This window comes from Littorina saxatilis, linkage group LG17 (genome assembly GCF_037325665.1).
Source record: "Littorina saxatilis isolate snail1 linkage group LG17, US_GU_Lsax_2.0, whole genome shotgun sequence".
Classification (NCBI taxonomy): domain Eukaryota; kingdom Metazoa; phylum Mollusca; class Gastropoda; order Littorinimorpha; family Littorinidae; genus Littorina; species Littorina saxatilis.
The window spans coordinates 27,061,210-27,078,333 of NC_090261.1; the positions used below are offsets into that span (position 1 = coordinate 27,061,210).

The 17,124-nt window shown below is 39.7% G+C and overlaps 1 protein-coding gene across 1 annotated transcript; it reads left to right on the forward strand.

The window, feature by feature from the left end:
• Positions 1-57: 57 nt before the first annotated feature.
• LOC138953529 (protein cornichon homolog 4-like) lies at positions 58-7,966 on the forward strand. Its single transcript, XM_070325364.1, has 5 exons — positions 58-209; positions 1,763-1,831; positions 2,348-2,460; positions 2,825-2,965; positions 3,362-7,966. Exons 1-5 carry the CDS (start codon positions 135-137, stop codon positions 3,390-3,392), a joined length of 429 nt encoding a protein of 142 aa, XP_070181465.1. The 5' UTR covers positions 58-134; the 3' UTR covers positions 3,393-7,966.
• The last annotated feature ends 9,158 nt before the right edge of the window (positions 7,967-17,124 follow it).

A 17,124-nucleotide genomic window follows, 5' to 3' on the forward strand; every position in this document is an offset into this window, starting at 1 on the left:
GTAAACAACATGCCAAGGTGATAAGAGTTACTGTTCCTGCTACGACTCGTCAGAGTAACGTCCCTTGGATTCCGGTTTCGAACTCTTCAAGACTTTTGAGATTTTGTTTGCGGAATAAGCCAAGAACTGGTGCCATGGGTCCTGATGGGATGCTTTTCATCTTCTGCTTGTTTGATGAAGCGTGTCTGTTATTTCTCGCCGTGTACTTTGTATCCTTGGAACACTCGTGGGGATTTGGGATAATAAATTAAGTGGGACCACCTAAAATCAGCATTGTTTGGGTGCTACTCAGTACTTGAGTACAGCACCTCTGTAGAGACAGAGTTGTCATTCTTTCAGCCCTCAGGGGCACAGGCATTTGCTCAGGTGTAATAACGACTAAACTGCGCGAAATACCATCAGCGGTAGATCTATGATTCTTATAGCAGTAATGTGTCTGGTTTATTTTGTGATCATTCAAGTTTCCCGCATGCGGCATGGTTGAGTCAGAGTCACATGTGATGTATGCTATGTCATCACTAGACCTGCATACTTGCCTGTACTTTCATTGTTAAGGCTGAAGCTGAAGGGATCAAATTCGACTAAGTACACCCTTAATAGGCGAATTTATATATTTGACAATGTCAAATTAATCCCATACATAAGGAGGGATGCACTTGTAAGTTGTTCGGTACAATTGAGGTCTAACGAATGACGTCTCACAACGTGCGTGGTCGTCCTTGGCGGTCAAGAAAGCCGCCGCGATTATTGCGCAGACGACACTTCTAGACCGCCAATATTTTGTGTGCGCATCACGTGCTCCACATAAATCGGCTGGAAACGAAGCAATTGGAAAACCTGGATTCTTAATTAGTTATTTGAAGTACCGATTAAGTGACTTACATTACAGTTTACATTCACACAAAAATCATTCCCACCTCAAGTGTTTAATCTAACTATTCTTCCCTATTCTTGATAACGAAGTCGCAAATCATTATGTGATTGTGAATTAAATCATATTTGTCTTTAAATTTTAAGTTTATTCTACAATTAGGCCTAAAAAAAAATAGGTGTGGTTACGGTAACCCGACCTACCCTATTTTTAGGGGCCGACCCTATAACTTTTTATTACATTTGTCCAAAAAAACACAAGAAAACGAGTGCAGAAAACGCAATGAAAGCGAAAGCGCCCGAGTCGCACACTTATTTCCCTGTCAAGTAGGTTTAATTTGTACACATTAGACGGGCGCTGTGGCGGGGTGGTAAGATGTCGGCCTCTTAATCCGAAGGTCGAGGGTTCGAATCCCGGTCGCGGCCGCCTGGTGGGTTAAGTGTGGAGATTTTTCCGATCTCCCAGGTCAACTCAGTTATGTGCAGACCTGCTTGTGGCTTATCCCCCTTCGTGTGTACACGCAAGCACAAGACCAAGTGCGCACGGAAAAGATCCTGTAATCCATGTCAGAGTTCGGTGGGTTATAGAAACACGAAAATATCCAGCATGCTTCCTCCGAAAGCGGCGTATGGCTGCCTTAATGGCGGGGTAAAAACGGTCATACACGTAAAATTCCACTCGTGCAAAAAACACGAGTGTACGTGGGAGTTTCAGCCCACGAACGCAGAAGAAGAAGAAGAAGAAGTACACATTAGAAAAAAAAGTTTAAAAAAAAACAAGTGATTGCCTACCTTCCTACCCTATTTTTTTTGGCTATGTTACCGTAACCACACCTTTTTTTTGGGGGGGGGCCTTACAACAATAACGGCAGATACAGCCTTAACCCTCCAGGTAATTACTTTGTCAGATCTTGAGTGTGATTACCTGAACGCCAGAACATGCTGCGAAAAACTCAACTTTGTAAGTACATATATATATACATGTATAGATACATGTTAAGAATATTAAAAGTGAGGTTTTAACATTAAGAAATGACTACCGTGATTTTGCGGTAGGAGTTGGTAGGTTCTGAAGGTTTCATGTTTGTTCTGATAAATGTTTTGTTGTGTACAACATTTCTTTACTTTGAAATCTAGTTGTTTATCAGTTGCTTATGTCATTGAGAGTGTGAAGAACAGTATTTGTTCTTGTTGTGATTGGTTTATTCATCTGTTTTTACTTTTTACAACCTCTTGCAGTTTTACACAGCTTTTTCATAGATCCTGTACTCTTTTTTTTTTTTACTTCTCTGATTGTAATTGTAAATAAATCTGAAAACAGACCTGTACAGAAAATTTTGCAATGTTGAGGAAAGCAAGGTTTTAAAAACCGTGTCCACTACTCCAAAATCACATTTTTTCAAGACTATGTCTGAAACGGTATTTACAGCACCTGGGGCATGTTGAAGTCACTTACAGTGTTGTTTTGTCTTTGCAGTGGGTGTTGCCCGAGGTGATAGCTCAAGACATCCTGGTTGTGCTTCTGTTGATCACGGGTCATTGGTTCATCTTTCTCCTCTACGCTCCACTCGGCTGCTGGCTCACTTACAAGTAAGATGTGTTTTTGTACAAGTTTGTACATAGTTATTGATGACCATTTCTATAAGTACCTCTTAGTCTTATGCTGGAAGAATAGAAACTACTATGATACTGTTTCTTTTCAATCATTATTGTCTTGCTGTTGCAGATCTTAAATAGTATGAGGAAAAAAAGCTTGTGTTCGTACTGTTACAATTAGTATTACATGTACTACTACTAGTGTTACTGTTAGCGTTAGCATTAACATGCACAGGATTGCTTCCTGTTTCTATTCTACTTCCAGCGTGCTGTTTTTGTGTGCAATGCTGGTGATCATGATTCTACTCGTTCCTTGCATATATCTGTAACCCTGTGGTGTACGTGTCCTGTGTTTCAGACTTGTGATGAAGCCATCAGGTGACATTGGCATGTTCGATCCCACGGAAATCCACAACCGCCAGCAGCTCAAAAACTACATGCGAGAAAGTCTTATACGCCTCGGCATTCACTTGATATTCTTCTTCATATACCTGTACATGTATGTGTGCTGTTTTTCCTTCCATGATAAATTTAGTGGTATTTTGGCTGTAAATTATGAACAATTTGAATTGAAGGAGGAAACGAGGGAAGACTTTAGACTGTTGAAAAAGGGATTGATCTGTGGTCAAATGCAACAAATGGTAAGTCTGACAATTGCACAGTGGTATTTGCTGGATGATATTATCATTGCTCATATTGATTTCCATACAATTATGAATTCTAATTTTAGAAGGAAGGTTAACGGGGGTAATTGTCTTCTTCACAAATCAATTCTTCACTTGAAGGAAATTAACAGGATGTTGGTTTTGATATTAGAATATATACTGCTGTGGTGAGAAAGTGCGTCATCCATGATATTTTTTTTCTGAATCTTTTTTTCTACGTTTGATTTCAGGATGATTTATTCACTGGTGAAGGGAGACTAGTGATGCCAGGAGCAAGCGACTACACCAACATTACAAACAGTATTGTCCCCCTTCGATGTGTAATGTGTGTGTTGTATTTTCTGTGGTCCTTGGGAATGCTGGCTGGTTTACAGCTGAACCTTACCGTCATGTTCAGAAAAATGTCAAGGTGTCCAGTGTTCCTTTTTTTTTCGATTAGTTTTTATACAGGTTGCCTTTTACGAAGAAAGATGAGTTTTGCCAAATGTATGTTTCAGTCTGGCTTCTCAACATTTCATGGTACAATGTACTTTGAAAAGTCATGAACTTTGTACAATGTAGTACTGTGAAATAGTGAAAACTCTGTCCTGTGTAATGATGCGAAAAGGTGAAATGCACAATGTAGTGAGGATTGTATATTGCTGATAGTTTTCCTTCTGCTGTGTGACTTGAGTTAACTGAATGCGTGCTTGGTGACTTGCGACTTGCTGAAATGATGTACGTGTAGCTGATATGATCCATTTTTCTTGTGTGACGTGAGCTTACTTGTGTATTTGTTCTTGTTTGTATGATGTAAAGTAATGTCTGTACAATTATGGTGTGTACATTAAATCTATTTTCTGCTGCCACTGAGAGTAATACATCACTTTTTTTTCAGGATGAAATTAATTAAAGTTGAATGTTCAGTTTTTACTTTGATACAATGATACCTCATGCTAATGTGTGATTGAGATTTTTTTTTTTAATGGAACCATAAAAAGCATATTTCCTCAGCTATTCGTTCAGTTGCCCTTGTGGCGGTAGTTTGATAGCGATTCAAAGATAATACAGCCATTCTTCAGTAAGTCTGTCCTACGTTCTTTTTCTTTTTGAGTCACTTGAGAAAAAGTGACTCTATGTAATCGGTCAGTGTTAGTCTGTCCGGCCGGCCGGCCGGCCGGCCGGCCGGCTGGCCGGCCGTAGACACCACCTTAACGTTGGACTTTTCTCGGAAACTATCAAAGCGATCGGGCTCATATTTTGTTTAGTCGTGACCTCCAATGACCTCTACACTTTAACGATGGTTTTGTTGACCTTTGACCTTTTTCAAGGTCACAGGTCAGCGTCAAAGGAAAAATTAGACATTTTATATCTTTGACAAAGTTCATCGGATGTGATTGAAACTTTGTAGGATTATTCTTTACATCAAAGTATTTACATCTGTAGCCTTTTACGAACGTTATCAGAAAAACAAGGGAGATAACTAGCCTTTTCTGTTCGGCAACACACAACTTAACGTTGGGCTTTTCTCGGAAACTATAAAAGTGACCGGGCTCAAATTTTATGTGAACGTGACTCATTGTGTTGTGAATAGCAATTTCTTCCTGTCCATCTGATGCCTCATATAATATTCAGAACTGCGAAAGTGACTCGATCGAGCGTTTGCTCTTCTTGTTAATTTTAGCGTTCAACGGTTGTGTCAAGTCTGTCCTACCATTTAAGATTGCATTTGACAGTTTCTCATGCAAGAAACAAATTTGCTTTGGCATTACAGTCTAGTTTGACCAGTTGCAAGAAGCATGTGACAGTATTTTTTGTTACGAGACATCTGGCTGTATTTTTATTACGATGTACTGTATTCTTCTTATCAATTAGTCAATACCAGTCCCCCAAACACCTAGCATGATCACTGTGTACTATTTACATGATCAAGGAAGGGCTTGAGATTATTTCTTGTGGGAACATTTGAGTGCAAGAAAGCCGGCAGTGCAGCATTGAGTTTTAAATTGGTGTTGACTAAGATTTGTTTAAACTTATCTAATCTCTGGCAGAGTGGCCTCAATGCATGAGAGCGCATTGATGTATGTTTGTGTGTGTGTGTGTGTGTGTGTAAAGAATAAGAGATACACATCCCTTCTTTCCCTTGTTTACGGTCACATACATCACCACAGATCTGCCTAGGCTTTTTACACAGAAATAAGAGCATCCTCTGCTAGGACACATACCAAACATCAACAGTCCGTCTGTTTCGTGTGGAGAATTGGGCCTTTTTGATGAATACATTTTTCTCATTAACGTAGGTGTCAGATACTAAATCAACTCAGACAAAATTGCCATCAACTCAGCAAAAAATGCCACTAAATATGCTCAGAAAACAGTCAGGCTGTTAAACTTTAGTATTATTCTGTATAAAGGTAAGGATGACTTGGATGTTCTTATTCTCTGTAAAAGCTTGGACATATCATTGGTGGCTTTTAACCCTTAAACTGGTGCAATTCTGTAACACGTTACATAGCCACTGGTGAATTAACAGAGAGAGAAATAAAGAAAAACGGTCATATAGGTTTTCACATCCATGGGAGGTAATCGGAACCGATCAAACAGACTGAGCCAGTAGCGCGACATATGTCGTGACAACCAGGTGACAGTATACGTAAAGTAGCGCATTATATGTCGCGACAACCAGCCCAAGGGTTAAGATGTTGTATGAGAAGTAAGGTATGGGGGAGTAAATAGTGCAGGTGTACATGTAACATTATGTGTCCTAATACAGTTGTTTTATTGTGTGTTGAACGTGTAACACAAACTGGATTTGTCTGGATTATTGCACTTTTTCTGAGTGTCAGGAGCATGTCTGTATATTTGTTGTTTTTGATGTAGAGCAATGTCATTCTTCACCCCACCATAATGTCCACACTGCCTTTCTATGGTATTTCTACTGCTTGTCGATTGTGTGCATATCGTTGTAAAAATAACAAGAAGTTGGGTTGTCATGTGTGTGTTGAACAGTAATTGCATTAGTTGTTGAGCATAGAACAGTTTGCATAATTTCATGTTTCAGTATTTGTGAAGTGTAACATGTAATGTTGAAGGCACATGCACACTCCTTCCCATGAAAACAGTCCAGCACACTAACTCAGATGTGGCAAGGATTTTACATGGAATAAGACCATCCCTCCACTTGGTCACATACCCAAAATGAACAGCATATACATATGCTCTCTGTTTATGTGGGAATTTTTGTGTGAATCAAATTCGTATATAGGTCACTGGTGACTTTTTAAGGACATTAATTTGTCAAATACTTCCAACTTACCACAGCAAAATGTTGATTTTTGGTATGTGTCCAACTGGAAGGATGGTGTTATCTTCTGTAAATTTCTGGAAAGATCTGAGATTTAGTCAGCCAAACTGTTTTTACGATAACGAGTGTGGCTTTAAACTTACACTTGTATAGAAATACGGATGTTCCTGATAACGCACTGGGGCGACACTTTTGGAGTATCATTTTTATTTTAGGTTGGCGTTTTTCTGTTGGTGCAATTCATGATGTGGCATTGTAAATGTGTAACTTTGGGTTTTGTGCATGTGCGGGAGGTTATGATTACCTCAGCATTTTACTTACCCCCCGCGGGTTAGAGGGAGTCCCATATTGGTTGGGACGAGAAAGAATTTGCCCGATGCTCCCCAGCATGTCGTAAGAGGCGACTAACGGATTCTGTTTCTCCTTTTACCCTTGTTCAGTGTTTCTTGTATAGAATATAGTCCATTTTTGTAAAGATTTTAGTCAAGCAGTATGTAAGAAATGTTAAGTCCTTTGTACTGGAAACTTGCATTCTCCCAGTAAGGTAATATATTGTACTACGTTGCAAGCCCCTGGAGCAAATTTTTGATTAGTGCTTTTGTGAACAAGAAACAATTTACAAGTGGCTCTATCCCATCTTCCCCCGTCGCGATATAACCTTCGTGGTTGAAAACGACGTTAAACACCAAATAAATAAATAAACTCAGCATTTTACTTAAATTTATGTGTGAGTGTGTGGGTACAACATAGTTACTGAGGTTAACATTGTTCTAGTGATGTATTGTTTGCATCCAATTCTACTTGCTGGCAATCTAAGGTGCATGAACTTTTTGTGTGTTAGGAGTGAAGAGGGATATGTATTCCTAAGGTTATAATCAGGCTTGTGAAAGATACCTTGAATCTTCCAGTAAAAACCATGTATGTCTTGATAGATCTATACATGGTTGTTTTTACATTGGAGAAGAGCTTATTGCCACTTTGATGTATACCAAAAATCTACAAGCTGGCTGCTTTCTGTGCAATGGACCTTTTTTTCTTTTCATTTTTTTGTTTTTGTTTTTTGCTGAAGTGTTTTGTCGTCTGTCATATGAGCGTTGATGCGTTGAGCTGTCGTTATGCGCCATATATGGCCCAGCTCATCCGGCTTCAGCGTGTTTTTATATCGGAGTGGTCCTTCTCCTAGACTGGTGGCTTTACAGGGCTGTCTCCCGCAGTGGGGCACTGCGGTTATGAAATTAAAAGCCCCTCCTGTTTTTGGAACCGCAGGAGCTTTCTAGTTTGCTGTTAGGTAGATTTTTGGTTCCTCTTTCCTGTCATGCTCTCTTTTTCTTCATGAATTCTTTTCTTTTTTCTGCCTTCTTGCTCATTCACCTGTATTTTTTCCAAAAATCTCTTCTCTTGCCGCTTGTCTCGCGATTCATGTATAGTTTAATCTGTTAGTGTTCTGATGTAAGTCCAGCAGTAGATAGGTTAAGCCTATTTTAACATACTGGAAACTGGTAATCTTCCAGTAGGTATTAATTTAGTTTTACTAAAGCCTGCTGGGGCACAAGTAATGGGTTAGTGCATTTGTAAACAGGAATCGCTTGACAAGTGGCCCCCTTCATCCCCCCCTTCCTCGTCCTGATATGGCTCTGCGTAGTCGGCTGGACGTTAAGCAACAAATAAACAAACAGGGCTGTCGAGTCCAGTCTACCCGGCTATTTGGCCATAGCTGGCTGGTTTGTTTATCTGAGGTGACCTTCCCCAGGGCTAGAACTTAAGATGCGGCTCTTGGTCGCATGATGCTCCCGTCATTGGAGACCTGGGGTATTTCTTGAGTGTAACAGTGCCACCTGTTACCCCGCCCCATCCTGTTGGAAGCACCGCCAGTTGGTCCGCGACTGCTTATTCGTCCTGGCAAGCCTGGCTTATTTCGCAGCTAACCTCCATATCTGAAGGCCATCTCACTATCCGCCACCTGTGAGCGCGCCTGGTTGGGGATGGTCGCCCCTACTGTCCCAGGGCTGAAGTGTTTTAATATTTTGCACCTTTGTAAATCTGTGAAATAAATTCCGCACAACAATCCTACTCTGCACAGAAAGCAACCCAGCTGCAGATACTTGGTATGTGTTCAAATTAAAGGGTGCTCTTAAGGTGTCTAATAATCACCAGAAAAGATCAATCAATCAATCAATGAGTCTTATATCGCGCATATTCCGTGTGTACAGTTCTAGGCGCTCTGCAGTGATGCCGTGTGAGATGAAATTTTATACGGCCAGTAGATTGCAGCCATTTCGGCGCATATTTACCTTTCACGGCCTATTATTTCAAGTCACACGGGTATAGGTAGACAATTATTAACTGTGCCTAAGCAATTTTGCCAGGAAAGACCCTTTTGTCAATCGTGGGATCTTTAACGTGCACACCCAATGTAGTGCACACGGGGGGAGGTTCGGACACCGAAGAGAGTCTGCACACAAAGTTGACTCTGTGAAATAAATTTCCGCCGAACCTGGGATCGAACTCACGCTGACAGCGGCCAACTGAATACAAATCCAGCGCGCTACCAACTGAGCTATATCCCCGCCCCAGATCATTGGTAGCCGACATAATGGTTTAAAGAGGAAGGAAGGTATCTTTAAATTAATTTGGTGGGCATTGTCTTGACTCAAAACCATACGCCTGTTCCTCTTTCGTATCATTGGAACTGATTTCATCATTGCATTTATGTCGTAGCACCGGCTTAAGGGGAAGGCAAGCATTGGTTTATCTCTGTTGGATTACTCGCTGTTATTAACTGCTTGCTCCGTACTTTTAGATTTCTAAACTTGTAGGTAAATTTAATCATCTTTCTCACCATTTGACATCATAATCATTTCAGGACATGATAAACTTTAGGTGAATGTAATAGTAATTCTTGTCATTTCACACGTGTAAGTTCAACTCATCTCTGAACTTGGCAAAAGCACCTGTATAAAAACCCCTTCCACCACTGCACTGGAATTGCACACATACCTTTTTTCTACTTAAGTTACCAACTAACCTAACCTTTAACCCTGTTAATAAAATTTGGCAGGGTTGAGGATGCAGAGGGTTTTTTCTATATATATATCAGTCAGTCTGCCGATATACCTTTATCATCTCAATGTTGTGTATGTACAGGTACCTGAACAAAAAAAAAATGTTATAGATTCACATTATAAAATATGAAATTATATAAGAAACGTGATTTTAAGCCAGAGAAGAATGAAACTTGATTGATGTTTCATTAATATGTAATGACGTGAAAGCTTCATGTGTTACATCTAGCGTGATTTTCCCATGGTCAAGGTCACTAATGAAATTTGGGTATTCATTTTATGCATTGTCTCTGTGGAGAATGAAATAAAAGAAAAGATACATTAAAAAAATACAACTGAAAAAAAAGGTTCAAACCTCCGGCCAGATCTCATTTACATGGTGCCCTTAGGTGAACTACAACTTCAACTTGAATTGTTGACATTTCTGTTAGCATCCTGCGCTTTGTAAAATCCATTTCACTGTTGTTGTTTAGTTGTGTGTGTTTCTGTTTTTTCTAGTTTTTTTGTGTGTGTGCGCTTATGTTGCTGTCACTTGCCAGTGTTGAATATTACGTAAAATAGGTAAAGTACCTTCTGATGCCAAGAATCATATAACATGTTTGTTTAGGGGGTACGAATACATGTTCAGAACTCGCGCTTGGTAAGTATGAATCTGTGTAGCTTGGCGACCATATTTTTGTAATAGCACGCTGTAATTATGCAGATTCTCCTGGGATTGAAAATCTTGACAAAAACACATTTATTTTCCTGTTTGTACAGCTAATTTTTAAAATTAGAATGTCATGTAGTGTCAGCTTCAGTTCAAATCTGTGTAGTCGTTTCCTGTTTTGATTTTTGGAACAAGTAATGAAACCCTTTCCCTTTCTAGTGAAGAGGTACGATACCTGTTTTGAAGATGTGGAGCGCCAGGCCTTACCCACTCCACTTGTTCTGACGGTCTGTGTTGTATTACTGTCAAACCTGTCTACGACATCCAACTAAGGCTGATGGGGTCTATGTCGACCAAAAGAGTGGGATTCCCTGTAGGTGGAGGGAATACAGGGAATACCATATCGCTGAAAGTCACGTGATGCTTGGCGACATCGGTAGAATTTGATGGTTTTCAATCTTTTTTTATATTTCTTAGAAATTCGAGTATGGTTTGCAAGTTTTATTGAAAAACTCCACCCTGTGGGATTCCCTGTATACAGGGAATCCCCCTCCAGGAACTCCACCTACAGGGAATCCCACTCTTTTGGTCGACATAGACCCCATCAGCCCAACTAAGGGACCGACCAAAACTGGTCTTTATAGACAAGTGGTCGCTATGGAAAGGTGTTTTTTTTTAAATGGAAACTGGGGATCCTTTGGGGATGTTAGGTGTCATGGTGGGTATAAGTAGTCATTAGGCCTAAAAAAAAAATAGGTGTGGTTACGGTAACCCGACCTACCCTATTTTTAGGGGCCGACCCTATAACTTTTTATTACATTTGTCAAAAACAAAAACAAAAAACAAACAAAAAACGAGTGCAGAAAACGCAATGAAAGCGAAATCGCCCGAGTTGCACGCTTATTTTCCTGTCAAGTAGGTTTAATTTGTACACATTAGAAAAAAAAGTAAAAAAAAAAAAAAGTGATTGCCTACCTTCCTACCCTATTTATTTTGGCTATGTTACCGTAACCACACCTATTTTTTTGGGGGGGCCTTATTGAGATGTGGTCACCAGGGCAGGTTCGACTATATCTCAACAGTGGGTGGTTTTTTTAGTTTGTATATGTTGTACTTTGTATTATCTTTTCAAACGGAAGCATTTAGCTATAGCTAGTGTTTGATATAAGTTAGTAAATGTATAGAGGGGGTTTTAACGAACAGAAACAATGATATGCTATGAAATGCTCACAATTGTGTATGTTTTGTAAAATGTCCTGAATAGTGGTGGTATTTCAAGAATCCATGGTTTGTATTAAAACAGTGTACTGTGTTTCGCTTGTGTGTATGAATGAGACATAATCGGGAGCACTGAAACCACAACTTCCATGTGCTAGTGTGAGTATGTAAGTTCAAATTAGTGGAACCCTCCTATTAACTCTTAGGCTGGTTGTCGTGCTACTTTACCTATACTGTCACCTGGTTGTCACGACATGTCGCGCAACTGGCTCAGTCTGTTTGGTTGGTTCCGATTACCTCCCATGGATGCGAAAACCTATATGATCGTTTTTCTTTATTTTTCTCTCTGTTAATTCACCAGTGGCTATGTAACGTGTTACAGAATTGCACCAGTTTAAGGGTTCAGACCATTCTTTCTCAGACGTTCTGCTCATAGCCTCTGTAAGACTATCCCCTTACAGACCTGATTTTCTTAGATTTTGACGGTTGTAAAAGGGAGGGGGGGGGGGGGGGGGGGGGGTTCCACTGCATACATTTACATCATCTGCAAAGTTTCACTTAAAGTTGAATTCCATCTCCTTGAAATGATAGTGTAAAGCACCACAGATCTTTCTAAGCTTTTACATGTGATACGAGGATCCTTCAACCTGGACACATGTCAACCATCAACAGCCTGGCTGCTTTGTGAACAGAGTGCCCCGGGATCATTCGCTGAAATAGTTGTGCAGGTTGACACAGGTTACAGTATTAAAACTAATTCAGCAACAAAATTCTCACTCTACGGAGAGCAGCTAACCAGGCTGTCAGTGGAACCCCCTTTGAAGAACTATCAAAAAACAAAAAGCTAAGAAAATTGGGTCTTACAGATGTTATGAACAGAACATCTGAGAAACCAAGTCTTAAATTTGGGGGTTCTTACAAGATTTTTTTTACAGTATGTGTTTAAATCGACAGATGCTCTTATCGCTTGTAAAAGCTGGATGGTGAAATGGCGATGTACATCATGATCATCATGGGAAGGAAGAGGTCTCTTTAAAAACAAACCAAAGCTGGGATATGCATATTATAGGCTTTATTCCTTTTTATCAGATGATATACTGATTAAAGATAATAAAATTCAAAGGCAAAATGAAAAAGCATACATTACAAAATTTTCAACCACAGTCAATCAATTTCTTCCAGCATCAGTTGATAATAATAGCATCCATGGCTATGCTAACAAACTTCATGACAACGATCATAAGAACAAGGGGCATTATAAAAAAAATCTATGCCTAGTCTCTCTCTACATCTCATTTACACGCTCTAAACATTGAACTTTTTATTTTCAATTTCATCTTAAGACCAACATGATTTTTGACCACGCTGGAACAGTTATGCATCCATGTTCAAAATGATGGAACGAAACACTCGCACACACAAAAACACAGTGAGGAGATGTAAAATCACAACTGCATACCTACTGAGGAAGATCTTTTATTCACAGGCAAAAATGGCAGGTCAATGTGTGTGCATCCATGAGTGTGAATGTGTTTGTGTATGTTTGCAGTGTGTGTATGTTTGCAGTGCGTGTGTGTCCATACCTGTCAGTATGTATGCACATTACTAAAAGAAAGTCATGTTGAATAATATGTTGACAATCAAAACTTATAACCTGTGACTGTCCTTGCAAACCTTTTACTTACCTATTAATATACTGATGTATTTAGCATATACATTTGTTTTGATATTGTTTTCAAATATGTTGCTTCCCCTTTCACTTCACTAATCCCTTAGACAGCAACAACTGATCGAACCAGAGCAAAAGGAAACATCTTCAGGCCCATACTGTTTTCCCAAAACTAGCCCTGACATGGACAGTAGAGAACTACCTCTGAAGAAAGGACACCCTTGAGACCAACCAAACGTGTTCCCACTTTGCAGGTGTCCTTTAATAGCAGGTAAACTTGAGTCAAGTTTATAGTCTAAGGGACAACATGTGACCTTTAGAAAGAGGTGTACTCTGATCAGAGGGGCTTCACATGGCATTGCAGGCACCACTGTAGTTTTAATAATTCATCACAGCCTTGCAGTTCCTACGTGCGCACTCCTTGCCATGATTAATTACCTTTCAATTTCTGTACTTTCCCTGACAGTGTGAACTCGCACAAAACACATCACAGCCTCTTCAAGGCAAATAATAGGCACACCAAAACTCCATCCCTGCTGAGTGGGCTGTTTGTTTATTTGTTGCTTAACGTCCAGCCGACTACGCAGAGCCATATCAGGACGAGGAAGGAGGGGATGAAGGGGGCCACTTACTTGTCAAGCGATTCCTGTTTACAAATGCACTAACCCATTACTTGTGTCCCAGCAGGCTTTAGTAAAACTAAATTAATACCTACTGGAAGATTACCAGTTTCCAGTATGTAAAAATAGGCTTAACCTATCTACTGCTGGACTTACATCAGAACACTAACAGATTAAACTATACATGAATCGCGAGACAAGCGGCAAGAGAAGAGATTTTTGGAAAAAATACAGGTGAATGAGCAAGGAGGCAGAAAAAAGAAAAGAATTCATGAAGAAAAAGAGAGCATGACAGGAAAGAGGAACCAAAAATCTACCTAACAGCAAACTAGAAAGCTCCTGCGGTTCCAAAAACAGGAGGGGCCTTTAATTTCATAACCGCAGTGCCCCACTGCGGGATGAGTGGGCGGTACATATCTATATCTATGCAACTCTTGAGAATAATAGATGAAATCCGGTAATACCTCTGAAAGAGTTATTCCCAAACATTGTTTATTCTGTCCTCTGCGAACAAACTCCACACCATATACAATTTGTCACAAATACACACCCGTTACAGCATTAAAAAAAAACACTCGCTGTTGAATACAGACAAGATGGAATATACACCACAAACAATGAAGGCAAGTTCTCATATATCAAAATCAAGTTTGCTGTCAATGAACACACCAACACAACACAGGGATGGCCCTCCAGAACAATCCGGAGGCCACGGTCATGACGCTAAAAGAATTCTACTTTGAATGGTTGGTTAAAAAGGAAACCATGCATAACACACAGTACTTGCATGCACATTCCAAATGTCTGTACTGTACAGGCAACAACAAAATCATGGCTCATGACTCAAATCAATTCATTCAACACTCAAAAATACGGAAATGGACTTAGAACTCGGTTTCGATCAAATAACAAAAAAAGCGCGCTCTTCATTGCTTCCTATAATTCAGCATATCCACTCTTACCATTACAATCAAAACCAAAATAAAATGAAAGAAAAAACAGAATGTCAAAAAAAATACACCAAATGCCCTCACTCCCATTTCACATTCATATCAGAAAATCAGAGAACACAGTTGTTAGACTCGAGGAAGAAATGGCACAGAGTACTGCATTAGTTGTCTTTCTCCTCCAAAAGGTGTCGGTGAGCATGTACAGATTGCTATAATATATAGGAAAAACTAGATATAATAAAGGCTCCATTCTACAATGCACACTGGAAGAACGGAGCTATCTGTGGTCCAACTGATCAAGGCCTGAAACTTGGCGACTGTTGTGTTAAGTGCCTTCTCAGTTCCTGCTCAGTCAGCGTGTGTGTGTGTGGGATTTAGTGAGAGGATTTTCGTGTGCGAGTTTATGCATGCGTGTGACAGTGTGTGTGTGTGTGTGTGTGACATTGTGTGTGCATGTGTGAGTGAAAGTGCATGAGTGTGTGTGTGTTTTTGTGTGTGGTGCATCTGGATACTGGCAAGTTTTAGAGAAAACCGCCTTCTAAATCATAGATTCATCCAGAATTAAAATAATATTTTAAGCTCCACAAACACACCTGCTCTGCTATATATTATATTCCTTCTCTCATTTGATGATCACGTATTTTTTTTAACTGTGTTGTACAGCTGACACCAGTTTATTCACTGAATAAAAGAAGCCACACAGTCCATGCAACCTTGGTTTAAAGTCATCTTTACATCTCACACATGTGTAAAACATAATAAAACAGCTCTACATCGAAAATAAAATGCACACTTCTCACACAGATACACACACCTCATATCATTATGACTATGTATGTGTGTCCATGCATTCGAAATGATTATTTAACAATGAAGTGTCATATCCATGTTTTTATCACCCCTTCCTCTATCTTCTTCTCCATTCCATGCCAAACAGTATTTTTATAAAAAAAAATCTGAAATCTGCAGTCTCCATCCAGAAAAGCTGAACTCTGCTGTAAAATGTGTACCCTGATCTTCATCTAGTACAAGCTAAACAACACAGAGAACTCTCCACTGTAAAGTAATCCTGATTATCAGTAAATGAGAATCATAATCAAAATTGGAGATAAAAGTTTGCTTGTTCATTTCAATGCTTTTTATTCGCTCAGGTGCCAGGAGACCAGTTTGGCAAAACACACATGCTAATGCTACCGTTTATATTTAGAGCGCAGACCTCATTTCTTGAAACTTTGCAAATGATGAATGAGAATATCTGCAATAATTCAGTTGTTGTTATGGCTGTTTCAGCTCAGGATTAAGGTCCACTTTACTTTTCTATGCACATCCAAACCACATGATATTCCATGATAACTTCTACCTAATTTCTACGAAAGAAACAGGCGGTTTCGTGTTCGCTATCCATGAAACCCAGCACCCACTTCTTTTTTGTAGACAAGAACAATCTTAATTGTATCTCAACATTAATTATGTGTCTTTCTTAAAGATATACTATCTCCATCTTTCTAATCCATTCACGATATTTCCACAGTAGTTAAACTGCAGCATCACAACTTTTCGTCCGAGGTAGGGTGAAAAAACAAGCATGCACACACTAAGAACAATGTCCGTTGGTGGAGAAACAAACATTATATCCTTATACCATTTACACAAACATCCCTTATACATTAACCACTAGCAAAACTTTCACATTCAATCCTTTTACACAGACTTCTAGCAAAAAACATGTCATATTCCATCCCTTGTTCACAGACAAATGGAAAAAAAGTTCAGTACAACTGTTTGTATTGAGCGCTTGGTTGTCCAAGCGCTATCAGTATCACCACCTCAGCAATAAGAAAGAAACATGGCACACTGATACTTTGCAACGCACGCCTTCAGATGCTTTCGTGTTGTACTTCATTAATGTGTTTGGTTATCTGTTCTTTCTGAATTCTGTCCAGTATAAACGGTCAGAAGCCGTATTCGACACCTGTCATTCCACAGCTTACAAATTTCATCACTATGTGAAGGTAAGCTGATTATCTTGAATCGTGGATAGTCAGAAGTGACACAGCACTGAGCTTTCATTTTGCACAGTGGTACCTGTGGTGTGAGAACCATCTAATAACAGTTCAAAAAATGGAGAGCGCTTGCTGTCCAGTTGTCAATCAGCTTAAAGGTAGACACCTTCCTGTGAAGACCATGTTATATGTGACACTAGATACACTCAAGGTTTCACATGGGATAAGAGACCCCTTAAACTTGAGCACTCTGTCAATCACCCACAGTCAACAGCCTGGCTGCCAGTGCTATCTTTGCTCAGTACAATTATAACTTAGCCCGACGTCCACTTTACAAAGACTTTGCGACGTCTTTTTACCAAAAATTCAGTGCTTAAAGCTTAGTGCAGCCAACTTTGTGGAGAGAGACTTCGCGAAATCTACTTCGCCCAATGAATTTGAGGCTTAACAAACACCTATGTCAATCCACAAAATAGATCTACCAAAAAATGAGTGCTCTGCACAGGAAGCAGCCATGCTGTCGTTTTGGTATTGGTTCA